The sequence below is a fragment of the Budorcas taxicolor genome, chromosome 20 (assembly GCF_023091745.1).
Source record: "Budorcas taxicolor isolate Tak-1 chromosome 20, Takin1.1, whole genome shotgun sequence".
Classification (NCBI taxonomy): Eukaryota; Metazoa; Chordata; class Mammalia; order Artiodactyla; family Bovidae; genus Budorcas; species Budorcas taxicolor.
Window position 1 is genome coordinate 7,843,455 of NC_068929.1, and position 26,737 is coordinate 7,870,191.

A 26,737-nucleotide genomic window follows, 5' to 3' on the forward strand; every position below is an offset into this window, starting at 1 on the left:
GCAGCTAAAAGAATTCTGTGGTTTCGGGGCAAGTTCAGGCATCATCTTAGCTATAAGAACAGATTTCAATCTCAAAAAAATTATGCATACAATATATATATGTATGCATGTGCTTGTGTGTATTTAATTTGTGTAGTTACCTTCTGGAGAAAGAAATAGCAACTCACTCCAGTATTCTTGCCTGGAAAATTCCTTGGACAGAGGAGTCTGGTGGGCTATATAGTCCATGGGGTTGCAGAGAGTTGGACACGACTGAGCAAGTGTGTGCACACACACACACAGAGTGACATCCTACAGTCACTGTGAATACTTAGTGAGTACAGAACAGCCGCTCCCAGGGGAAATGAGAGTTTGGGTCTTGCAAGCCTCTGATCACAGCATTTTCACCTACTAATCAATAACACACAGCCTGGTTGTATATTTCTCTTTAATGACACCTTACTTCGTGTATATTGTTCATTCACTAACCTTGAACTCATCGCCAGTGGCGCTGTAACTAATGCTTGAACGAAGCTTACCTAACACCTATATTTTCTCCAAAAGGCACAACACAGCCATCCTGAGCTTAGGAACCCTAGACTGCCCTTCAGCACTACATTTGAGGTCATTTTAAACAGTGAAATGGCTGATGAAGAGCCTAAGAATGTAGAGAGTGTAGCACTGGACAGACCAGGACAAAGACGCTTGTTCAGACCATTAAGAGCTGGGACAAGGAAGCAGAGGCCGCTGTGTTCAGCCCCAGCTGGGAACACGCCCATCAGGCCGCACACAATTTCTGCTGCCAGGCACATGCCCACGTCTGCAAGTGACTGGGAAAGCACTGCAAGTATTGGTTGGATTAGAAATAAAGCTCAGCAAACAGGCAAATCCCCAAACATGAAATCCGCAAATAACATGGTGGACTATGTTATATATAAATGTGCATAGGTACATAAACCGCTGATGTATATAAATGAATAGACATATAAATGTACACATGTGGTTTGCTCTGGGTTGGCAGGAATATTAGACTTTAAAAATTCTCTTCTTGAGACTTCCCTGGTGGTCCAGGGTCCACCTGCCAATACAGGGGACACAGCTTTGACCCCTTGTCTGGGAAGATTCCATATGTCGGGGTCCAACTAAGTCCACGAGCCACAGACACGGAGCCCACGCGCCCAGAGTCCACGTTCACCCACAAGAGAAGCACCCACAGCCAGAAGCCCATGCGCCATGGCAGGGAAGCAGCTCCCGCTTGGTGCAGCTGGAGAAAGCCTGCGTGCGGCAATAAAGGCGCAGCACGGCCAAAAATAAACGAATATTAAAAGATTCTCCTCTTGGTGCTTTCTTGTAGTCTTCATATTTTCTGCAGTCTGTTTTCTTTTACAGTCAGAAAAAAAAAGTCACTTTCCTAGAGAACAGGAAGCAATGTGTCCGACTCCGAGGTGGAACGAGCCGCACCTTCCCGCACTACCCCGGCCCATGCTCTGGTGCGCCAGTCCAGATCACGGAGCACCCCGGGTGCAGATGCAGCTGAGGACAGAGGCGGGAGCGCGGGGCGGGGAGGAGCTGGGAGTGGGCAGAGGGGGGCCTCGGCCCTGACCGCACTCCAAGTCTGGGGACGTCCTTTGCCCCTTTCAGCCTCTGTGTTCTCTGAGGATAAGGGGGTAAGGATGCTCGTCCTTCTTATCTCACGGGCAAAGACTGAATGACGTACTTTTTTTCAAAGTTCCTGAAATGGAATCTACCTTGGTCAGAATCTCTGCTCATGGCTGGGATTTGAGAATGTTCCATAAACGCTTCCTATGGCCTCCAGTCACCTCCTTTGGCAGGTCCCACCTAGCCCCATGGGGTTGGGGGCTCCCAATGCCCCGAGGACCCCATTAAACACACAGAAATTTACATTCCATTTCTAAGTGACAACAGCCAAGAGGTCACCCATGAACTAAGATTTAAACCAGAACAAAGTTTAGAGGCCTATAAAAAATGCCTGGAACCAGGCCTGGGCACGGCTAAGTAGCGGCCCAGAAACGGGCAAGCCCCAGGCAGCTCGGTTCAACTGCCATGCCCTCTCCCTGCAGACCCACTGGCCCAGAGCTCTGCCCACAGCCACGGCCCAGGGAGAGGCCCCACTGATACAGCCTCCCCAGGGCAGGATGATATGCAGCAGCTGTCGCCCCCGCCTCGGGAGTGCTGTGATCTCATATGCTCTCATCATGTGAACTCACAAAACATGAGGTGTTTTTGCCCTGAGAATAAAATCCCTGAGGCACAGGGGAATGGCCCTCAATCACACATTGTTTTTGCAGATCTCTGCGGTGAGGTTTCTAGGGCTGAAATTCCCCGCTGATGTTAATTAGAAGGGGCGTGGCTTCTGCACAAGTCACAGGACAAAGGGATTTCATTTTTATGGGAGGGGTGCGGTGGCCAGAGGTTTACATTTGGGGGAGGGTCTGGGGACGGGTATGGGCCAAGCTCTTTTCAAGTGATTGTCTTTGCTTAGATAACTTAGATGACGTCTCAAGGCACGCAGGAGCTTGGGCACACCAGCCGGTTTCAGGTGATTCTGGGCTCGGCACTCAAACTGCAGGGAATCCCACAGTGAGAAAGTCAGTCTCTGCCGTTCCCTTCCAGCCCCGACTGGCTCAGAAAGTTGGCAGTCGTGGTTTCTTAACACCCCTTCCAGCGCTTGTTGGTCTCATTTCCTGAAGAAGGGACAGAAGACCTCAGGGCAGGCAACACTTGCCAGGAAGAACTTTAACACGCTGATTTTCTTTTTCCTTTCTATTTAGTTTCCTTCTATTTCTAGCGAGGGCTGCTGGTTTTCCACTTACAGTGGACAGCTAAAATTCCCTTTAAAAATAATGTAAGTAAAAAAAAAGAAAAAGAGTCAGTTTGAAGAACAACACTGAGTTAATCATTAAGGATATATGGTACAGGGGGTGCGTGGCAGGACGGTGGTGGCAGGACAGCCCCCAGTGAGGGCAGGGCTGTTTTAAGTGGAATTCTTTGCCACTCTCATCTGCCTGGAGCTGTTGTTTACAGGCCAATGAGCCCACATTTCTCAAGCTGAAAGCCCTCTCCTGGCTCTGGAGTATGGATGGGGAGCCTAGAATGAGCTGGGAGACCAAAGGAAACATCTAAAGCAAGGGCACCAGTAGGACAGCAGGGTTGGGGCTGTTTTCCTGCAAGGGCCGAGAGAAAGGAGCACCAGCAAGACACAGCTCTGCAGTCCATTGGCAATGTCTGCCCCGGGCCCCGGGCCCCGGGAGGATGTGTACCCCACAGCCCTGATTAGAGCAGCTCCTCCATTCTACAAATGGGGATTCAGAGAAGTGTCGTAACTTGCTAGGGGTTCTTCTCCCAGCTATGGGCTCTTTAAACTTCCAAGGTAGTATGCAAATTTCCTTGCAGTTCCTCGGGGCCTCCTGCACAATGACACCCCAGAGGACTTCACATTTGGAGAGTTCTTAGGTGATTAGCCAGTGGTCAAATTGGCCTGCAAGAAGCCCGAGGCTGCTGGTGAAGTGGGTGGGTTCCCAGACTCTCCACCCTGGTTTCCACTAGGCGCTGCCGCTTTTAGCTCTTCTATATGTGGAAGAGGGTGTAACCAGTCCGCACTGCCACAAGGCAACCCTCAGCGGAGCCTTTAGACAGGGCTCAGGCTCCTCCATCACTCACAGTCCTCCTTCGCCTGCTTCAAGCCGACAGCACAGGGTTCTAAGACTTCAAAATATACAAAAATCCTGCTCTAGATCATCCCTCATTTTATAGTTGGGGTTATGAGGTCATAGAGGGGAAGGGACTTGCCAAGGCCACACAGCAAGTGGGGAGGAGAGTTGGAACCAGATCTAGGGCCCTCTCAGGAGGTGCTGAGGATGCTGAGCTTCAATCTGGAATGCTGTTTCTCAGGTGTGGGGAGCTCTGTTTGGACTGAGGGAGGGAAAAATTCCATCTCTCATACAGCATGAAAAACAGTGAAAGTGTCAGTCGCTCAGTCACGTCCAACTCTTCGCAACCCCATGAACTGTAGCCCACCAGGCTCCTCTGTCCAGGGAATTCTCCATACTGAGGGGCTATGACTTCTGTTCACAGATGACACAGTCCTTAGCCCAGGATAACTAAAGCTGTCGTGCACTGCAGCCAGAGCAACCTTTATTAAACACAGAACATGTGCAGCCCTGAAATCAAGCAGCAGTGTTAGTTTCAAGATCTAGATGGGTTCCTGGGAATATGTCTGAGGGCGCCCAAGAGTCTACAAACCCTCGTTTAAGAAATCGACTTTGAAAGGTAGCTGCGATCTTCTAGGCCACCCTGATAAAGCTCCCACACTGGTGGGGTTTCTGGGTTGGTGGTTCCTGGGAAGAGCTTGGTGATTAAAGACTGGCTGGGCTCCAGGCCCACCTCACTGGCTATCTGCTGCCAGGGCTTAAGGCGGAGGACAAAGTTGCTAAAGGGGAGGTGTGGGGTCTGGGGTGGGGGGAAGCAGGAGGCAGGGAGGGAGAGGAGGAGAGAAGAGTGGAGGAGAAGGGGAGAGTGGGGAGAGGGCAGGGGCAGTTGGCTAGGCTCCACCAGCTTAACTAATGGGAAACATGACTCTGCTGTTCCCCATGGAGACCAGGCGCTCCCTTTGGTTCCCGATCTGTCAGCGCTCCCCAGATGTCTGCCCAGCATCTGGCCTATGTGGGTCAGCATTCCCAACCTCTTTTTGGAATTGCAACACCCTGTTGTGTGTTTGATTTCCCAACACCCCAGAGCAGCATCACCACCGGAAGTGCTCAGAAACATGTTATTTCTCTTTTCAAAGAAGGTACATTAAGTTTATGTTAGTCGCTCAGTCGTGTCTGAACCTTTGCGACCCCGTGGACTGTAACCCACCAGGCTCCCCAGTCCATGGGATTCTCCAGGCAAGAATACAGGAGTGGGTTGCCATTTCTTTCTCCAGACATTAAGTTTAATCCTGGAGAAATGCCACTGAGTGCCATGATGCCTTTGAGACCTAGGACATCAGAGTGAGGCAGGACCAAGCTGAGTGGTGTGTGCCTGTGTTAGCAGCTCAGTCGTGTCTGACTCTTTGCGACCCCATGGACTGTAGCCCGCCAGGCTCCTCTGTCCATGGAATTCTTCGGGCAAGAATACTGGAGTGGGTTGCCATTTCCTTCTCCAGGGGATCTTCCCAAGCTGAGTGGGGGCCTAAAATAAAAGCAGCATCCATGCCAGGAAACCTGCTGGCTACATGCTGAACCTGCGCTAGGCACTTGGTTGTTCTTTAGGCGCTAACTTTTGTGACCTCATGGACTGTAGCCCTCCAGGCTCCTTTGCCCATGGGATTTTACCAACATCAGGTCAATCATCATGAAAGGCCTGTCAGAAGGTGGGGCTGCCCTCAGGTGGGGGAGGTGGAAACCCAGGGGTAGGCCATGCTCAAGGCCATGCAGCTGGGAAGCGGGCGCCTCAGTCTCAAGCCCACCTCCTGCAGCCTCCTAAGTCCCTTCTCCTCCTCCCAGATCCCCAGAGCCAGGCCTGGCTCTCCTGGCCCCGGGCAGCGTTTTCCTGTCCCGAGTCAGCGTCAGGATTGCCAAGCTCAGGCGCCACAGCAAGTGACATACTGAGTGCGGCTGGCAGCCAAGGTTTTTTCTTTTCAATCTTTTCAATTAAGTGAATGCTTGGAAAGGGGCCCAAATACAAGTGCTTGTGGTGTCAGCGGCAGATAGAACGCTCTGGTTTAGGACTGACTGTACTCCTTGCCCCTAGGACACACAGTAAATGCTCAGGTGGGCAATGAGGCTGGTCTCAGACTGTGCCCATGGGCAGAGGGCTGCCAAGCTGGGAGGTGGGAGACAGGTCCAGTTCATCTCTAAAGTGCAAGTAGAATGGAATCTCTCTTCTGCTACAAACACTTCAGTTCATTCATTCATTCAGCAAATACAGAGCACCTACTGTGTACCAGTCTCCCTTCCAAAGGCTGGAGATACGGCCACGAACCAGGAAGACAGAAGTCCTGACCCTTCTGGAGCTTTCAGACAGTGAAGACAACAAAGGCACGTCAGGTCTTTAGGGGGCCTCCTCCCACTCCCACCGGACCAGGTGCTCCCCTGCCTGTGACCCCTGCGCCTCCCATTGCCTCTGGAGGGAGCATCTTCTCTCCCTTCACCGGTACAGCAACTCTTCACTTCCCAGGAGTTGGTGTAGAGGTTACCTCCTCCTGGAAGCCTTTCTGGAGACCCTCATTCTCTGGGTTCCCACTAGGGCTGCCCTTGCTCAGCACATGTTCTTCCGGGAAATCTGTTCATACGACTTCAGCCCACGCCCCTGGGGGCCCTCAAGCCAGGCCTGTCAGGCTCACCCTAGTCTGTGCTGTGCCTGCTCTTAGGAACTGCCCAGTGGGAGACCAACAGGCGGATGGATAGGCAGGCAGGCAGAATGAGAGAAAGCCAAGATAAGGCCCCAAGGTCATAAATCAATGTGGCCTCATTCAAGGCTCTGAGTCTGGGGTACCAATGCTCTTGGAATGGCTGAGTGAACAGTTCAACTGCCAAGCATGCTAGCAACAGAATCGGCTTTGTTACAGAGAAGAATGCAGGCGCAGGGCCCAGCCCTGGGAGAGAGGTCCACACTTCACCCCAAGACCTCTCTGGACAGGCGATGGAGAATAAGAGAACGACACAGGAGCAACTCCAGCTGCGGGTGGAGGCGGCATTTCACATCATCCAAAAGTCCGGGCAGCCAAGGGGACTCTCAGGAGGTGATGGGCTCATTCTTCCCGTCTGGGGTGGTGGTTATGAGAACCTGCACAGGCACAGAAGCTAGCAGAATGTGACACCAAAAAAGGGAATCCTCCTGCACGCATGCATATAAATAAAAAATAAAATTAACAACTACTCTTTAATGCCATTAAAAAAAAAAAATAGGCACTGGCTTTCCGGTACCCAGGTGTGACTCTGGGCTCTATAGCTTAACGCTGCTGTGGGACTTCACAAGTCACTTCACGGCTGAGTCTCCATTTTCTTGTTTGTAAAGTGGACGGAACAGTCATACCTACTTTACAGGGTTGGCTAAGGATTCAACAGGCTAATGCAGGGCAGAATCTTGGCACACAGCCTGACTTGCAGGAAGCTTTGCGTGCAATCACTAATAACTCTCTCACAGAGATGGGGCCCTAGAGGCTCAGGCTGAGCCTGTCCCCTGGCCCCCTCCAGGGCTGACTCAAATCTGTCGAGATAAGCTATGTTAAATGGGAAAATCAGGAATGTCTTTTGCTGTGAAATCCAATCAACTGCCCTCCCTGAAGCCCATCCTGCCCTCACTGCTGGGGTCTCACCCAGAGGATGGGCATGACCCACTCGCAGGGCCAGGGGGCCCGGCCCCTCTGTTCCTCTAGGCGGAGACTCGGAGCTGGTGGAAACTCTTGCTGGACCGGGTCTGCAGCATCAGCCGGGCCTCTGGCTGCCAGCTCACGGCCTTGCACACATCTGGCTGGAGCAGCACGGGGAACTTTCCAATGGCGAGCAGAGGTGTTGGCAGCCGGAGCCCACGCTCTGCTGAAACTAACCTGAAGGCTAGCTTTCTAGGAAAGCCTCCAGGGCAAGCACTGAGGGCTCGTGGAGATCGCCCAGGTTGCCAGGCCTCAGAGGAGCCCGGGGCAATGCAGGAAACGCAGCTGAGAGATTTTAAATCTCTCCCTATGGGGAGAACTGGGGCGCCAGCTGGAGCACCCACTGTGTGCAAGCGCAGAGGCAGCAGGAATAAAGCCGAGCAGCGCAAAAGAATCAAAACGGCCACACTTATTTGGCGGACTGGGCGCGGAGTGTGGCGACGCTGACCGACACAAGGCCACACGGCCGACACAAGGCCACATGGCCAGCACGTGACAGACCTAAGACCTAAACCAGGGCTGCGGGGGTCTTCCCTGGTGGCCCAGTGGTTCAGATTCTGTGCTTCTCCTGCAGGGGGCTGGGCGCGGGTCCAGTCCCTGACCGGGGAACTAAGCTCCTGCATGCCATGTGGCGTAGCCATAAAATAAACCAGGACTGCGGGACAGGCGGTCCCCTGGTCTTAGTGAGTGCGTGCTCAGTCGTGTCTGACTCTGTGTCCCCATGGACTGGAACCCACGAGGTTCCTCTGTCTGTGGGATTCCCCAGGCAAGAATACTGGATGGGTTGCCATTTCCTACTGCAGAAGATCTTCCTGACCGAGGGATCGAACCCAAGTCTCTCGCATCTCCCGCACCGGCAGGCAGATTCTTCACCACTGCGCTGCCTGGGGTCTCGGTTCACCTAAAGGGCCCAGCACAGTGCCTGACACACAGTAGGTACTCAGCAGAGAAGAGAGTGGTACAATCCTCTCACAGGCCACAGGCCCTCTAGGGAGCACTTCACAGCCTCTGATGGAGCACAGAGGAGGAGGGCTAATTCTCTTGGTGGAGCTTGGAGAGGCTGTGAATCTGGGGTTCACAGGGGTTCTCCAGCTGAGGACCAGCACTAATGAGCACTTGTGAAATCCTCAGCACTCTGCTCTCAGGAGCCCTGCGGAGTGAGGCTTACCATCCATCCCATTTCACAGCACGGCAAACTGATGGCGGGTCCAAAGCCACACCGCTGCTTGAGGAGGGGGCCAGAATGCAAACCCAGGTTTGTCTGACTCCATAATGCCCCCTACAAAGCTACAGAGGCTGCAGCAGAAACTGCAGAAGCCAACTGTCCAAACCAGAAAAAGAAACGTGGCATCCCACAGCAGCGTCTCAGGGAGTTTCAGTCTATAGCTGCCAGCCCCTGGCTCAGAGGGCCCAAGAGAGTGCTGGGAGCGCTCCTGCCACTCCACAGGGAGACAGGCAGCCCCATCTCAAGACAGCAGCAAAGCAAACAGCCACAGACTCAGTCAGACAGACCTGGGTTCCAACCCTGGCTATATACTTCCTTGAGCAAGCTACTTAGGGGCCCCAGTTTCCCCATCTGGTAAATGGGGATGCTAATACAGTCACCCCTTTGCATTTGTGGATTCAACCAAGCTCAGATTAAAATAGAAAGAGGAAGAAAATCTAGAAAGTTCCAAAAAAAAATTTGAATTTGCTGTTTGCCGGCAACTATTTACGTAGCATTTACACTGTATTTACAACAATCTACATAGCACTTACATTGTATTAGGTATTATAAGAAACCTAGAGATGATTAAAGTATTTGCCAGGATACACAAGGGGACTGCAAGGAGAGCCAGCCAGTCCATCCTAAAGGAGATCAGTCCCAGGTGTTCACTGGAAGGACTGATGCTGAGGCTGAAACTCCAGTATTTCAGCCACCTGATGTGAAGAGCTGACTCATCTGAAAAGACCCTGATATTGGGAAAGACTGAAGGCAGGAGGAGAAGGGGACGACAGAGGATGAGATGGTTGGATGGCGTCATTGACTCAATGGACATGAGTTTGGGTGAACTCCGGGAGTTGGTGATGGACAGGGAGGCCTGGTGTGCTGCAGTTCATGGGGTTGCAAAGGGTCAGACACACCTGAGCGACTGAACTGAACAGAACTGAACAAGATTATGCGCAAACACTATGCCACTGTATATAAGGGACTCCAGAATCCACGGACTTTGGTATCCACAAGAGGCCTTGGAACCAGCCCCCCATGGATACCAAGGGATGACTGGAAGAGTATTTACAGTCTCTCAGGGCTGTCGGAGAAGGTGATGGCACCCCACTCCAGCACTCTTGCCTGGAAAATCCCATGGACGGAGGAGCCCGGTGGGCTGCAGTCCACGGGGTCGCTAAGAGTCGGACACAACTGAGCGACTTCCCTTTCACTTTCATGCATTGGAGAAGGAAATGGCAACCCACTCCAGTGTTCTTGCCTGGAGAATCCCAGGCACGGGGGAGCCTGGTGGGCTGCTGTCTATGGGGCCGCACAGAGTCGGACACGACTGAAGCGACTCAGCAGCAGCAGCAGCAGGGCTGTTTAATGTGTAAATGTGATAATGTCGATGAGACGCCTGGTAGAGTGGTGGCCCCTAATCCCCTGCCATGCAAGCAGAGTGGGTTCCGTAGGCCCAAATCAAACTAGATTACTAGGTTGAACTAAGTGAAATTGCCATTTGTTAAGTCAAAAACTGGCAATTTCATACTGCTGCTGCTGCTGCTAAGTCGCTTTAGTCATGTCCGACTCTGTGCGACCCCGTGGACTGCAGCCTACCAGGCTCCTCCGTCCATGGGATTTTCCAGGCAAGAGTACTGGAGTGGGGTGCCATTGCCTTCTCCTGTAACTGCATAGTGATGCACCAATTCAACTTACTGCTATGGGGGAAAAACACCGTCTAATGAGACATGAAGACAAAGCACAGACCCGACTAAGGGGACACACGCTGGGGACCACAGCATGGCCATGAGCAGAGCAGGTGGGGGGACGGGGAGGGGAGGTGGATGGGAAACTACAGCCTGGGGGCGGGGCGGGGGGGTCTGGATTGACTGCGACTAAGCAGACAACAGGATGAGACAGGAAATCTAAACCAATGATGAAAGCAGACACACCGCCAGAGAACTCCAACAGCAAGGAAAACATACAGGACTGTTCTTTTACAAATTTCATACGGTTCGACCTTGTAGCATCCCAAGGGGTTAAAGTATTCCATCTGTGTCCACTGGACTAGACTGAGAATTAGTTGCTTTTCTCTTGAAGGTTTGCTATGTGTCACTTACTCAGTTCAGTTCAGTTCAGTCGCTCAGTCGTGTCCGACTCTTTGCAACCCCATGAATCACAGCACGCCAGGCCTCCCTGTCCATCACCAGCTCCTGGAGTTCACTCAGACTCACGTCCACCGAGTCAGTGATGCCATCCAGCCATCTCATCCTCTGTCATCCCTTTTTCCTCCTGCCCCCTAATCCCTCCCAGCATCAACGTCTTTTCCAATGAGTCAACCTCTTTGCATGAGGTGGCCCAAGTACTGGAGTTTCAGCTTCAGCATCATTCCTTCCAAAGAAATCCCAGGGCTAATCTCCTTTAGAATGTACTGGTTGGATGTCCTTGCAGTAAGATGAAGAAGATACTGAGGTTCTGAGAGGTTAAGTAACAAACCCTAAACCGCACAGGTAGAAAGTAACAAAGCCAGGATTTACACCCAGGCCTGGCTGCCTCCAAAGCCTGTGCCTTATCTACTATGACACAATGCTTGGCCTGGTGGCAGGAGCAGGTCAACACAAGGCATCTAACTCTGTCTCAGTTGAAGGATGCCATCAATGGCCATCACCCTAGAATCATGGGACCTTGGGACTAAGAGGGTTCATTGAAAGAACAAGAACTGATTTGTTCTGGGTCAGGTCCTGGACTGTGAGGGACTCAGGGCCTAGTGGAGAGGAGACAAGTTAACAGACAACTAGACCCAAGGTATGAGCACTGAGACGGGCCTGGTCCACTAGGAAACATCTAAGCTGATGCCCTGGTTGGGTGACAGGTAGATACAGGCCAACTAAGACGGTCTAGGATACTCCCTAAACATCTGCCCCCTCCATGTAAGTGCAGCTTCATCCTCCTATCCCTCTGGGCTTGAGGGCACGAGGGAGAAAAGAAACAGATGAGAATGTAGAGGGACTGGGCTCTCAAACCCTGGGGACAGCCGTCTATTGGGGTATCAGAAAAGGATTAGGGATTCTCACACCAGATAAAGGAGGCGAGGCTGCATAAGTGGGTACCAAACTTTGCACATCCAAGGAGCCCTTTTCCTGCATGCAACTGCAGGTGGTTCCCAAAGGGCAGGTTCTGTGGGTTCCTTGGCCACCCCTGTACCTGTGCCCTGCTGGTCTCCTCACCCAGCCGACTATTCCTCCTAGCCTTGCTGTGAACCCCTATGTGGACTTTTCCACCAGTTTCTGTGTCTTCATATACAAGTCTATGAGACAGAAAAAAGGGAGCAGGGGAAGTGGGGTCCCTTCTTCTCCCTCCCTTCAGGACACTTTCCTGACTCTGGTCCTAACCCAGTCCTCTCCCCTCTAGAGAAACCTGGGATAATACATAAAAAATATAACCCAATGCAAAACAGTGGAATTGCGCACAACCACCAATGGCCTCCAGCGTGTTTCCTACGAGGCTGCACTGCATTCCTGTTTCCACTCAGTGGTGGTGGAAAGTAAGATCCAGTGTGTGAAGTAACCTGTTCCATCCAGCTGGGAATGAAGTCTGATGGCAGAGTCTGAGGTCTTAACAAGCATGCACATTTCTAACACCAGAGACGAAGCTTCGGGCATATTTCTCCCCAGGTCCTTTTTCTATACGTTAGTTTATGAAATTAAGATCACATTGTATATACGACATTTTTCACTTGTGTTACATGGTGAGTGAGTCCCTATTTCATTTAAAACTCTTTGAGAAAAATTTTTGAAGGATCTTCAGTAGTCCATTTATTTAATCATGCCTCTGGTAAGCACTGATGTTATTTTCAATATTTTCAATCACCACACTGCTAAACACCCAAATACATAAATCTTCAGGGAATGTTGCTTTTAAATCTTAGGAGGGGGTGTGTCCATTTAGAGACTGTTTCTCAAGGTGTGGTCATTCCAGACCACCCATGTCACATGGTCCAAGGTTGCTTATTAAAAATGCGCATCATTCGTTAAGGGATGATAATGATGATGATAAATATAATACTAACAGGTAACTATCCAGTGCTTTATGTCCTAGGCACTGCTCCAAACCCTTTACAGGAAATAACCCACAGTAGGTACTATTCTTACCCTCATTTTACAGATGAAAACCCCAAGGCACAAAGAAGTCAAGTCACTTACGAAGATCATACACTCAGCCAGTCACGAGCAGGGCCAGGTCAAACTGACGCCTGACTTCCAAGCCCAAACTCTGAAACTTCTACCCAGAAGTCTTTCGCCTTTTTGTATATTTGTGCCATGGAGCTTCTTGGCAATCTGATGGTATCTATGGTCCCCTTCTCAAAATAACTTAAAAATGAATAAAGCATGTAACATTCCAAATGAAACTAATACTGAGTAAAAATGTTTCAAAAGATAATGAATAGACACACACTTTATTGAAGCAATAAGTAACAAAATCCAGCAGTAGGTCAAAGAGCATCATGATTCTGAAGCAGGGTAAGTGTAGATCTACCGGGGTCCATGCAACAATTGTAAAGTGATGTGGGAATACCTGTGAATTTCCACCTGTGACAGTCACAGGCCTTAGTAAATATCCAAGGGTCACTGTCTTCCTAAAGGAAAGCAATGCTAAATTGCTATTGGAGGTTATTGATGATAAAGATGTACTCCTCCTCTTTGAAGTTCAAGGACCCTCCAAATTCTACCCGTATTAAGAACTCTGCTAGCTGGCTCTCCTTGTCCAGGAACACCCATCTCCTGTGGACCCCAGCTCAGAATGCCACCTCTCTCCTAGCAGCGCATGGGCAAGCCAGGCCTTGGCCCCTTGTCCTGTCCCCACGGCCCTATAGCAGGCCCCACCATAGCCCTTACGCCACAGTGACACGGTCTAAACAGATGGTGACCTCTGTGAGGACAAAGGCTGCCTGGTCATCTCAGCCTCTCTTTGGCTTGGGGCCAGGCCTGGCCCAGGGCAGACAATAAGCCACATCTGTGCAACGGACTGGCAGCCAAGGATGGCCCAACGCCACCGGCTGCTGATTCACACCTTGGCTGGGAAGGAGGAAACGGTGACGCCACTGTGTGGGTTTTTGGCTTTCTTTGTCAGTGGAGCAGGCAAGGGGGTCCTGCAATTCTGCCTAATTAAGCAGAACAGAAAATCCTATCCTTATGTACTTTAAAGGCAAGTCTGAAGGGTGGAGGTGGTGGCGAGTTGAGTGTACCATTCTTTACATTCAATGACAGCAGAGACGAGTGTGATCCTGGGCGAAGTACTTCATCTAAGCCTCAGTTTCCACGTTTGTGAAATGGGCTAGTAACAGTGTCTGCGTAGCAGACATCTACTGTTTCCACCTATTCGGGCGCCACGCTCCACTTCTTCCAGCAACACAGTACCCTAAGTCCCCTACAATGACTACTGGCAATTCCAGTGGGCCGGTCTATCACAGCTCCTCGCCCTTGCCTAACCAAAGGAGAGTCAGGAGACCCGGCTGGGCCAATCAGTTTCTCTCTCCCTGGAACTGGACTCATGAGTGGCCACAGGGACTGAGGGATAGAGCAGGTGCCTGCTTCTCGTGATGTTCTGAGGCCCGTTGGCAGTTTCAACTCCCTGGATGGCCCCAGCTGGCCAGGTCCTTTCTGTGACTGGCGGCTAAGCCAGTTCTGCCAGAGCCATTTATCTAGTACATTCCCTCTGGCTTAAGTTAGCTAGGCTCATTTCTGTCACTTGCTACCCAAGAGTCCTGAGTAATACTCCATATCCCACAGAACTGCTGCTCAGATTCTGCGACATAAGGCATGAAAAGCTTTTGAGCACATAATAAGCACTGGAGTAAATGAAAGCTGTTCAATAATAATAACAATAAATGATTATTAAGTCTTGAGAACCAAACAAATCCGGAGTTATTTAATCCCTCCCAAATTTCAGAATTCCTGCTGGCTTTCATGATGTTGGTGGTGGTGGTTTAGTTGCTAAGTCATGCCCGGCTTGTGACCCCATGGACTGTAGCCCGCCAGGTTCCTCTGTCCATGGGATTCTCCAGGCAAGAACAGTGGAGTGGGTTGCATCCCCGTCTCCAGGGGATCTTCCTGACCCAAGGATGGAACCCATGTCTCCTGTGCCGCAGGTGGATTCTTTACTGCTGAGCCGCTGACGCCCTGCTGGCTTTCACAGACCCTCTGCTCTTTCCCATCCCTCCCTCCCTCCCTGACTTCATCTCTCCCCTCCCTCCCTCCCTGACTTCATCTCTCCTGTCTGCACACAGTCCTCCTGTGGACAGGTGTTCTCTCCCTCTAGCCTCCCAGGTTTGTTCTGTGTCTGCCCCTTCCATTCTCCCGTGAAAGGTGTGCCCCCAACCCATCAAGCTGGGGGAGTGTTCTTGAGTCCCAGGTCCTCCTGACCTCTCCAGCAACTTTCATTTGGGACATCTCTGATTCTGAGCACTGGCTGGGTGTGTGTGGGTGGGGGGCGGGGGGGGGGGTGGTGAGAGGAGGCGGGCAAGGCCTTCTTGAAGGTAGAGTCTACGTTTATTTATTTAGGTTGTGCCATGTGGCTAGTGGGAATTTAGTTCCCCAATCAGGGATTGAACTCAGGCCCACCAGCATCAATAGGGTGGGGCCTTAACCACTGGGGCTTTCCTGGTGGCTGAGAGGGTAAAGCGTCTGCCTACAATGCAGGAGACGTGGGTTCAATCCCTGGGTCGGGAAGATCCCCTGGAGAAGGGAATGGCAACCCACTCCAGTACTTTGGCTTGGAAAATCCCATGGACTGAGAAGTCTGGTAGACTATAGTCCATGGAGTCGCAAAGAGTCGGACAGATTGAGCAACTTCATTTTAACCACTGGACTGTCAGGGAGTTCCCTTTGCTTTTATTCTTTTGTGGGTTTTGGCCCAGTCAGAAGCCCCCAGACCCTTGGGGACCCCAGCCACCCATCAAGCTCCATCTCCATCCCTCAAACCTCTCCTGCTTTTTTCAAACATGCCAGATGCCAGGGCTGCCGCTTCCCTCTCCTCTGTTCTCTCTGCCTGAAGCCCCTTTACCCTTCGCCACTCGGCAGCATCTCTCCTGGGGGTGTGAGCAGCCTTGGGTACCGTGCTGCCTTCTCCAAGTCCAGCTTCCCAGAATCCAAGGGCACAGCCCCTGTTCATTCCTCAGTGCCAGACTAGTCCTAAACTGCCATCCATCTATCTCTCAGGACACCAGCCTCCCTGAGGTCTGAATCCCCACTTTGCACATCTGGGTATCATCTCTTTGCTCAGAAGTGCCTGGCCCCTGAAGGGATTTACCTGTGTTCAGTGAATTCTTAAGAACTGTCAGGATCACAAAGTATGATCGTTTCTTGGTAGTTGTCTTACTGAAAGTGGTAGTTTTAGCAGTCTTGCCAGATCAAGCACAGGATGCCCAGGGAAACTTGAATTTCAAATAAATAATGAATGATTTTTTAGTATAAGTATGTCCCAAATTTTGTATGTTTATCTGAAATTTAAACTTCCCTGGGCATCCTGTATTTTCTTTGGTAAATCTGGCAGCCCTAAGCTCTGAGACGGCCGGAGAGAGGCCTGCAAAAGCTGGCAGGAGAGCTCTGCCTCCCCACCCGCTAAACACACACACACACAGAATGGATGCACCTCTGGTCCCTTGTCCCTTTGCTACATGAAAAAGGTCCCAGGCTTGGGTTCACCTCCTGTCTGCAGGTCTGCACCTGGGCCAGCAAGTATGAGGAGAGAACACCCGCAGTTTGGAAAATGGGACAAAAGGAGGATGGCTTCCAGCAAAGCTCGGGCCTGTGGGCTCCTGGTAGAGTCCCTGAGGAGCTGCACCAGCCCCTCCCCACAGGCCAACTGGTGGGAGACCCCAGGCCTCCCGTCTACTGCATCAGCCAGTCCCCACAAACCGGCAGAGGGCAGGGGTACCAGCTCCACCCTGGCCTGGGTGACGCCACTGACAAGGGCTCTTGAGAGGGACCCCAGGGCCCCAGTTTCTGGGCACGACCCCGGGCCAGGAGGCACCGAGGTACAGCCGTCCCAGCAGCGCCCTCGGGCACTCTGCACAAAAGCTCACGTAGCTTCCTCGCCAAAGCCGCCCATTTCCCAGAGGAGAAGGCTGAGGTCCCAGAGTGAGTGAAGAACAGAACCAGCCCTGGGCCCAGTCTCGGCACAGACGCCGCACGGACCCTCCTGGCCTCACGTCCTCCTGAAGAGGCCTCCTCGCCCTGGGCCAGGGCGCGCACGCCTCACGCCTTGCGCTCGCCAGGCTGACAGGACGCTCAGTTGGCGGCTGCCTCTCTCGTAGCTGCAGTGACCTGCAGCTGGCCCTGGCCCCCCAGGGGAAGGAGAAAATGGAATCACACCACCAAGTAAGACCTTTTGCCTCCCCAGAGCTCTTTCTTCAAGGAAAAAAGCATGCACGACTTGCAACAGGATACGAGTGTCCACGCATGGACAGTGCGCTAGGCCTTTTTGGCCGGGTGACGACTCTGCTGTGTGATGACGCCTGTGCACCTCTGGATGGGTGACAAGCCAATGGACGATCCGTCCAGGGGAGTGGGTGTGGGGGCACACCTCTAACCTGAATGACCTCTCTGGTGTCCCTGTGACCTCATGGTGCAGACTCTTGAACTCCATCCAGCCTGTAAGTCTTTCCAACCTATTCCAATATAAGCATTACTGATATGAGAGCCCCGAGGAGCTGCACCAGCCCCTCCTCACAGGCCGACTCGTGGGAGACCCCAGGCCTCCCAGTGGGGAGAGGGCCTGGCCCCCGAGCAAGGAGCATTTCAACCAGAAAGGCATCTGCTCTGGACTCTCTTCCCTCTTGGAACTGTGAACTCATCTCTTGCCACCTCTTGGGCTCAAGGACTGGAAAGCCACACGCAGAGCCCCGCCTCGGCGGCGTGAGCCAGGGGAGAGTCTCGGAGGCCAGAGCCTGTCTGCAGAGCACAGCTCTCGGAGGAGCCGGAGGCCTCTGCGGCTTCAGGACAGCACAGGGGGCAGGGAGGTGGGAACCTGGCTGGAGCCGCCACGGCCTGGCACCACTTCTCTTTCCAAGTGAGCATTTGCTGTGTTTTAAATTTTTAACTAAAAACAGGAATATGGGTTCTCCGCAGAACATTTGGAAAACAGAGAAATGCACAGATGAGCAAAAAGAAAGTGACATATATCTCATCATCCAGGCTTCTGTGCTTTCACTGATGCACGTTTTCAGCTTTCATTTGTGACCAGGTGGGAGTCAGTCTGAGCACGTGGTTTTGCCACCTGCTTTTACTATTTTACATTCCCGTGACAGAAGATGGAACACATTTTTTTGCCATCTAGATGGCATTCTAGCTCTTTGTAGCTCATGGTTATAGTACGTTTTATTTATTGTATTCTCTACTGATGGGTGTTTAAGTGGTTTCTAACTTTTACTATCATAAATGATACTAAGTTTGTATACTCCTAATATAGCTCAGAGCTATTAAGCCCTTACTGTGTGCCAGGACCATTTCGTCCTCACATCAGCCCAATGAAATTATTGAACTACCATTATTACAGATGAGGAAACAGAGATGAGGTGCAGAAAAGGTAAGTAATTTGTCTGAAGTCACACTGTCGGGAGGTGGCAGGGCCGGGATTTGAATCCAGGCCATTTGGTGCACTTTCTTTGCTTACCAGAAGCAAGGAATGGCATTGATTCAAAGTCTGAACTAAGTGACATTTAAGTAAATATGAAGATATGATAGCCTCACTCCCTTGGATCTTCAGACAAGTGCAGGGGTCCAGAGCATAAGACTGGCAGGCTGAGGATGAGCTGGCAGGTGAGGTGAAGGGCCTGGCTCCTTGCAACCATGGGCCAGAGCGAATAAGATGGCACAGCATGGCTGGCAAGGCCAACAGCCATTGAAATAAACAAACAAACAAACAAAGCGAACCTACCCGAGGGGCCTTAACGTCTCCTGAAGGCACTAACTCCGTGTGCCACAGCTCCTCCGAGAGCTGTGCTCTGCAGACAGGCCCTGGCCTCCGAGACTCTTCCCCGGCTCACGCTGCGGAGGCGGGGCTCTGCGTGTGGCTTTCCAGTCCTTGAGCCCAAGAAGTGGCAAGAGATGAGTTCACAGTTCCAAGAGGGAAGAGAGTCCAGAGCACATGCCTTTCTGGTGCCTATATGGAAGGCAGGTGGGCTCTGCCTTGCTCATGGACCTCTCCCAGGGCAGCAAGCATCCTGCCTGCAGCAGCACCCCAAGTAGAGAAAACACTCGCAGGCCCCCAGGGCAGCAGGCAGGAGAGAGGCAGAGAGGTGGGTCACGGCAATTACTGTCAGTAATGGCAATTTTCATGACAGCCAATGATTGAGTGCCTTTTCTACAGGAGGCATCAGGCTCCACAGTGTGTGAGGAGTGCCACACCCCTGTAGGTAAGCACTATTAGTGCTCCTATTTTACAGACCCTCGGGGAGCTGCTGTGCGAGGTCACCCAGGTTAGGCGCTCATGAAGAGAGTCAGAGTCAGGTCCTTCCTTCACGAAGCAACGGTGCAGCCATAAGACATGTGCTGGGAGCTGGCAGGCATCCCTCGGCAGGAGGGATGGAGAACGGATCGAGCACACACATTATCTAAACAAGCGCACAACCATCCTAGAAGGGCGACACTGTCCTCATTTCACACATACAGAAACTAAGGCTTGGGGTTGAGTGAGTCACCCGAGACCGCGCAGAATTTGAAGGCAGAAGTGTTTGTCTCTGACGCCCAAGTTCTTTTCACTCAAGTTTGTTGGCCTGCCCTGCGTGTTTCTGCAAAATGGGGTGCCAGGATGTCTGGGGGGAGGGGCCGGGGAGGCTGGAAAACAGAATGTAGCTAATTTGGGCAGCAGATTCACAGTTCGTTCCGAACCACTGAGCCTGCCAGCCAGTGGCCTCCCATAGACTGAAACAAGAATGCTGATAATGCCTCATATGGGCATGATCCATCCTGCAAAAGTCAGCTGCTCAGAGGAGAGACCCTCGGCTCTTAGAGCATGGCAAGTGAGGAGGGAGGTCTCAAAGCCAGGAACACAGGGTCTGCCAACCCGTCACTCCAGGGGCACAATCAACCTAGAGCTTTCCTGGGGTGAGAATGACTAAGGGTTGGCGGCAGCTTGTGCTTCGTCAGTCCAGACTAGGCGGACAGTGAGATGAGGAAGGGCCAGGACGCAGAAGCTGGGGCCTGGAGGCTTAAATGATCCACCCAAGGTCACTTGGCTCAGGGGTGGGATCACAGAGCTGCTGAGTACACGTACATCAATCCCCACCCTGCCACGCTTTGCTGCATGACCTCAGGTATGTGCCTGTACCACTCTGAACCTCTGGTTTCAGGGAGAAAACAGGAACACTAACGAAGGACCAGGATCCCAAGTGTATAAATAAATCCTATAAATTAATAGAAAACCAATCACTCAATATACTGAAAAAGGGGACAAAAGATAAAACAATTAATTCACAGAAGAGGAAACTCAAATGGCTGAGAGAGGTGTGAAAAGATGCTTAATTTTACTAGAGAGCAGGGAAACGCAAACAAACACTGCTATGAGATACTATTCTACAGCCACTAAAAAGTCAAAGCTATGGTTTTTCCAGTAGTCATGTAGGGGATGCGAGAGTTGGACCAGAAGGGCTGAGCATCGAACTGATACTTTTGAATCATGGGGCTAGAGAAGACTCCTGAGAGTCCCTTGGATGGTAAGGAGATCAAACCAGTCAATGCTAAAGGAAATCAACCCTGAATATTCATTGGAAGGACTGATGCTGAAGCTGAAGCTCCAGTACTTTGGCCACCTGATTCGAAAAGCTGACTCACTGGAAAAGACCCTGATGCTGGGAAAGATTGAACGCAGGAGGAGAAGCGGGCAGCAGAGGATGATATGATTAGATAGCAACATTGCCTCAATGGACATGAATCTGAGCAAACTCCAGGGGATAGTGAAGGACACAGAACCCTGGCATGCTGCAGTCCATGGGGTCACAAAGAGTCAGACACGACTGAGCAACTGAACAAAAACAAGTCTGACAATTCAGAGTGTTAGCAAGGACCCAGAGCAAAGAGACACACAGACACCACTCCCAGGGACACTGAATGCACAGCTGAAAACCCAGTGAGCTGGGCCTGAGCCTTGGGTCTCACCTATGCTGAGCTGTATGTACAAAGCAGCTAAGAGAAAGCATTCTAAAAGTCTCCTCCAGAAGCATGAATCAACCCAAACATATTCATAAATGGAATATGAAGCAGCAGTTGAAATGCACTGGAGCTCCATATACCAACATAGATCTCAAAAGTATGTTTTTGTACAGTTTTTAAAACTTGCTATATAAGATTCTGGGGAGTGCTGAAAAGTTAAGAACATTACAAGGTACACAGGACCTAGGTGGCAAGGGGAGTGATCGCCACAGGGCACAAGGGATCTTTCTGGGGGTGATGGGAATATGATAAAGCTGGATTGAGATGACGGCTGCACAGCTCTATACATTTCTTTAAAAAAATAAGCCAACCGTATACTTATAATGGGTGAATTTATGGTATGTAAATCATACCTCAATAAAGCTAGTGAATTAAAAAAACCATGTCTCTTGGTTATTTTTTAAATGTGCATGGGAACAATTAGCACCAAATGTAGGAGACGGTGTTTGTTTTACAGGGGAGCTTGTTGGGGGGCTTTGCAGCTGCAATGTTTTATTTCTTAAAAAATAAAAATGACTTGAATACGGCAAAATGTAAAGATCTGACAGCTGGATGGTAGATAGATATTTAACTTATTCCATGTATCTGTATATTTAAAATTATGTATTAGTATACTAGAAAAGTACTTATTTAAAAGGACCACTCTGATGACTAAATATGTACACACAGAGAGCTCATCTAATGCCTGGCCCACAACAACAAATTAAATTTCAGCTATTAAGATTATTGCTTCTATAACTACTCCTAGCATCTTGTTCTTCTTAACATCTAATGATCTCAAGACAGAGCAAGCTAGTGTCTCCTGGCCCCTGCTAACAGAGACTTTTTTCCTAACCCTAAGGCTTCTGTACATCCCTCTCCAGTGCTGCAACAGGGGCAATTCAAATAAAACCTGCAAAACCTACAAGGAGCACATCCTTCTCCCCTCAAGCTGGAAGATAACCTAGCTGGGAGGGTCTCCCAGGGTGTCACACATGAAAGCCCCCTTTCCATTCATTCAGAAAGCCTGGATAGATGCCAGCAGAAAAAGGCCAACAGAGAGAGGGCAGTGGCTCTAGTGAAGTCCTCTCCAAATGATAATACTGTTGATATTATTGTCAACAATAATCCCTACCCATCCATTGGGATCTCAGAGGCCCTGGGAGCTTCTGTCCCTGAATTCTCCAAATGTGGCCTATGGCTCTGCCCTTGGGCCCACTGATGATGTCTCTGCCCACAAGGTGAAGGAGGCTGGGACCAGGCCTGATAAACATGCCACCTTGATTATGGAGAAGATGCCGCTTCAGGTGGAACAAGTAGTCCAGTCCCGATGGGCAGCCCTAAGCTCCAGGTGCAGCTGGAGATCTCTAGCACCTATGACTTTTTCTTTCTCAGGCAACCAAGATATGAGCAGAGGAGATCAAAGTAGCTGCAAATGGGGAGCAGGTGGTGGGGAACCCTCCGTAACCGACTTGTATATTCTCATGGAGTCATTGGAGCAGGGGGTTAGAGGTTAGGGGACACGTGTGGGGACATTTTGGACATTTTTGGTATAATTAGGGAGGGGGACGCTACAGGCATCTAGGGGGTAGAAACTAGAGATGCTGCTGAACATCCTATAATACACGGGACCAGCCTCCAACAACAGAGAATGATCTGGTCCCGAATATCGACGGGGTGAAGGTTTAGAAGTTCTGCTCTGGAGGAAAGCAGTATTTACCATCTGCAGATATAGAAGGTGGGGCTCAGAGAGGTGAACAGAGGTAAAGCAGCTCAAGGTCGCACAGCAGGAAGTGGCAGAGCCTGCGACGGTCCAACTCCCTTGTTCATGCTCTCTCTCCAGAGCGGCTGGGCCAACTGCAGATAAGAGGACACTACGTGGGGAGAAAATTCAGGCTCAGGCCAACAGCTGCCTCCGTCCCGGTTCCCAGAGTGGCGGAGGCAGGGATGACTGGAGAACGCGAGTGGGGGTCACTGGCAGTTGCTGGTGGGTTTCTTGCCATCAGGGCAGTTCATTTTCTCTGTTCCCGTGGATGACTCAGGCTTCAGATCAACTCGTTACCCCTCTTCATCTGATGAACCCAAAAGCCTGGCTGGAAGGGAGGGGGCCCTTTGAATCACAAGAGTGACTAAACCCACACGCAGAAAAATAAATTCTCGGTGAAATCCTCCTCACATGACGTCGGCACGTTCCCAATCAGAGTGACATGGATACCACGGGGCAGGGATGCAGGCGGCTAGCGGTTATGGAATGTCAACCCTGCCAGTCACAGGGTCTCTCTCCCTAAGAAGTGGGCACCATTACCCTCATTTTACAGACAAGGAAACCAAGGTCACACAGCTAGCAAGTTGTGATGCCAAGATTTAAACCGAAATCCATGTTAATTTGTAGAGATTTATCTGAAGGGGCCCCTAAAAAGTGGTTGAAGGCTTAGAAAGATGTCCTTCAGAGCTGCAGAACCTCCAAAAAACTGGTAGGGAGGGATCTAAGCAGAGAATGAAAAGCCTCAGAGTGATCACAAATGATGGCAGATTTCCTCGTCTTTGAGGGGAGTATGCTTAGGGAGACTATGGGCATGAAATCTGCAAAATGGTGTGGCCTGGTGGAAAACACTTTCAGGTGCTGAACAGACGTGGGTTTACATTCCTGCTCTCGCCCTGACTGTGACCTCAGGCACAGGACCTCACCTTTCCGAGCCCTAGTTTTCTCATCCGTCACGGGGGCTTAATTAAGCACCCACACCTGATGTGCCAGGAGAGGACGGGAGAGTGGACGGTGATGCCCAGTTCTTGGTTGCTGCATGTATTCTGGTGCTCCAGGCTCACAGATCTGGGGGGAGGCAGCATGGGGACTTTCAGACTTCCTCCTGTTGCCAAGCTGGTAAAAACTGTCTGTATACCAAAGAGGCGACTCAGTTACACAGTCAACAAGCTCAAACAAGAAACCAAGACTTGGCAGCATTTGAAACAGTTAAAAATAAATAAATAAGGCATTTAAAAAAAAAAGACAATTTAACCTAGCTTTGGAATCAAGGGAAACTTCACTCTATTTAAAGATGCCACAGGTCCAGGAAATAGCTTCCCACCGTCTGGCTAAGGCTTGAATAACCGGCTGCCCAGCCAATAACAATACAGGCTCACACAGCACACCCTTTCTGTAGCGAGTGCAGAGTGGATTCTGGGCTATCTCCTTTCAGAATTGTGCAGACTATCTGTGGAGGGCATGTAGCTCTATCTTAAAAGAAGGAGCCTCTTAAGAAAAGAGACCCAAAGAGGACTTGCAGAGATGTCAAGGAGCTGAATTTAGCCAGCCAACGCCCCTTGCTCTTTATTGTCCTACACTTCTTTGTTAGGATTTTTTCCCTCCCTCTTGCTCTTTTTTCCCTTCCTGGTTAACTTCTCCACAACTAGGCACTGCCACTGCCCCCTTCTCACCACCAGAGACACCAGAGCCCCCTTCCCTGCTGCAGAGAGGCCTCCCCAGGGCCCAACACCCCCCAGCCCCACTAGCCCCCTATCTAGAACTTCTGAGGCCCTCTGAGGGCCCTCTGAACCCACAGATTGAGCTCCTAGGCTGGTGAGGGAACCCATTCCCATCTTGGGGGTGGGGGGGTCACCGTCTACCCCAGGCACATCTTCCAGAAGCAGAGAAAAACCAAACGCACCTCAGCCGTGTTCCAGAACCCAATGCCTCCCAGAGTCTCAGCCTTCCCATCTGCAAAACGAGGCCACCGGCCCATTTTCTCAAGTCCTAGCCAGCTCTAAACAAGTTCTCATTTTGCCAGGGAGATACCAGAAAAAAACTTTCATACATTTTTAAACAGAAGTTATTGGAGAGAAGGGGCCAAAGGAAAAAAAAAAAACCAAAACCCTTTTCACGGTGCAGGCACTGAAAGGATCCATTCTCAGAGATTTCAGGCTGCCTCTTCCAGAAGGACGGGGCCAACCTGGCGATCCCCGGCGGGGCTACCTGTAGCTGGGCACTGCGGGTCAGAGCGCCTCCGGACAAGGAGGGACAGGGCGGGCGGCCTGAGAACAGGCGCCTCTCTCTCAGCCTCTCGTTCCCTACACCGGCTGGGGCCAGACTTCTCCACGGATGGAAAGGGAGGGACTAGGGGGAACAAGAGGGAAAGGGGGAGATGGCACGCAAGGAGGCGATGAGGGGCGATGCCCGAGCGCAGGGTGGAGGAGCTGAACAGGGCAAAAGGGAGGAGGGGGAGGGGGAGAGGGCGGAGCCGGGAGAGACCCGGGCCGCGCAGCAGCAGGGCGGCGGGGGAGCGCAGGGGCGGAGGGGGAGAAAGAGCAGGAGGCAGAAGTTTTCAGAGCCGGGGGGCTCCCGGCCGCCCCCGACGGGTCCAGAGCTCGAGGGGGCGTGGGGCCGCGCGGCACTCACATAATGCTTGTTGGGCACCCGCCGCTTCTGCACGTCCAGCACCTTCACCTCCACGATGCTGCGCCGCGGCGGCATGGCCGCTCCTCCGGGGGCCGGGGGCCGGGGGCGGGCGGGGGGGGTGCGGGACGCGCCGCCGCGGGCCGGGAACCAGGGGCCGGGCGCGATCGGGAGCCCGGGCCGAGCGCGAGCTGCCGCCGCCGCCGCCGCCCTTCGCTCCGCTCGCCCTCCGGCCCGGCCGCCGCCGCCGCCGCCCGCCCCCGGCCCGCCCCCGGCCCGCCCCCCGCGCTGCCGGCCCGCCCCGCTTAAAGCGCCCGGCCCCCAGCTCCCGCCCCCCGCGCGGGCCCGGCTGGCCGACGTCCGGCCGCCGCGGGGCCTTTGTCCCGGCGCTGCGCCCCCGCAGTCGGGGGAGGGGACGGGCACGGGTCCGCCCTGCGATCGTGATTGACTGGTGGCTTCGTTCCCTCCCTCACCCCTTGTGATAGCCGCGGTCTAGCGCCGGATCTGAGGGCTGGGCTCTGCTGCTCTTCGACTCTGTGGCCTTGGGCAAGTGGCTTAACCTCTCTGGGCTCAATTTATTCATCTATAAAATGGGCCTAGTACTGCTGCCTTCCAAGCGGGGCTGTCTTCAGGATTAAGCGCATGTCAGTGCACTATAAATATTGGCAATTGTCAACTCAGCTCAAAGCCATGGGTATTCAAGAAGGAGCAAGAAAAGAGCCCCCCACCCCCAAAACGCAAGTGTGGCGTGAGAGCGAGAGGATGGTGAATGAGGGAGGCGCAGTGGACGCCTGTCAACAAGAACACCGACCCCCAGATTTGGGGCGCTTACTCCATGCCTGGCCCAGTGCCTCCTGTTTTGTAAAAAATAATTTCTCTTTGAATTCTCAGGCCAACTGTGGGGGGGACAGGGGGTTGACTCATGCAGGCGGTGGGCTTCCCAGGTGCATTGGTGGACTCGGGTTCCATCCCTGGGTCGGGAAGATCCCCTGGAGGAGGAAATGGCAACCCACTCCAGTATTCTTGCCTGGAGAATCCCACGGACAGAGGAGCCTGGCGGGCTACAGTCCATAGGATTGAGTCCGACCTGACTGAAAGTCTTAGCACTCACACTCCGAGAAGGCAAATGAGAGCAACCTCTGGAGTCACAGAGCTCGGGGAGAGACCCTGTCACTGGCCAGCCCTAGGCACAACTCACGGTTGAAGCTGAGGGTGCCTGGGGCCGCTCCACGTTTCTTCATCCAGTGCCTCCCAGCCCTGGCTCCGCACTGAGTCATTTTCAGGACATGTTGACTGAACAGACCGTCTGAATGAGCGTGCACATAGTGCAGGGATAGGAGGTTCAGGCTCCTGGCCAAGGCTCTCATACAGTAAGTAGTAAGCCGGTCCAGAAAACCACACAGCTCCCTTCTGGGCCTGTGAGAGCCGGCTCCTTACCACCCTGGGTCCAAGGTCAGCCTTTGAAAGTGGGTGAGGGTCATTCAGAGCGGATGCGTCTCAGCAGCCCTGGCCAGGCCGCTAGAGATGTCAGTACCGTTTCCCTTTAGCTCTGTGCCGCTCCTCGCCTCTCTGACTTTCTTGCCAGGTTTTACCACCCTGCTCTGGCCCTGGAGGCT

The 26,737-nt window shown here is 52.1% G+C and overlaps 1 protein-coding gene across 1 annotated transcript in view; it reads right to left on the reverse strand.

Annotated features, from left to right (window-relative positions):
• SH3PXD2B (SH3 and PX domains 2B) overlaps positions 1 to 25,199 on the reverse strand; it is a 117,811-nt gene extending 92,612 nt beyond the window's left edge. The window contains exon 1 of the mRNA XM_052659018.1: positions 25,125 to 25,199. Coding sequence (XP_052514978.1) covers positions 25,125 to 25,199 — 75 coding nt within the window. The remainder of the gene's footprint in view (positions 1 to 25,124) is intronic.
• Positions 25,200 to 26,737: the final 1,538 nt, after the last annotated feature.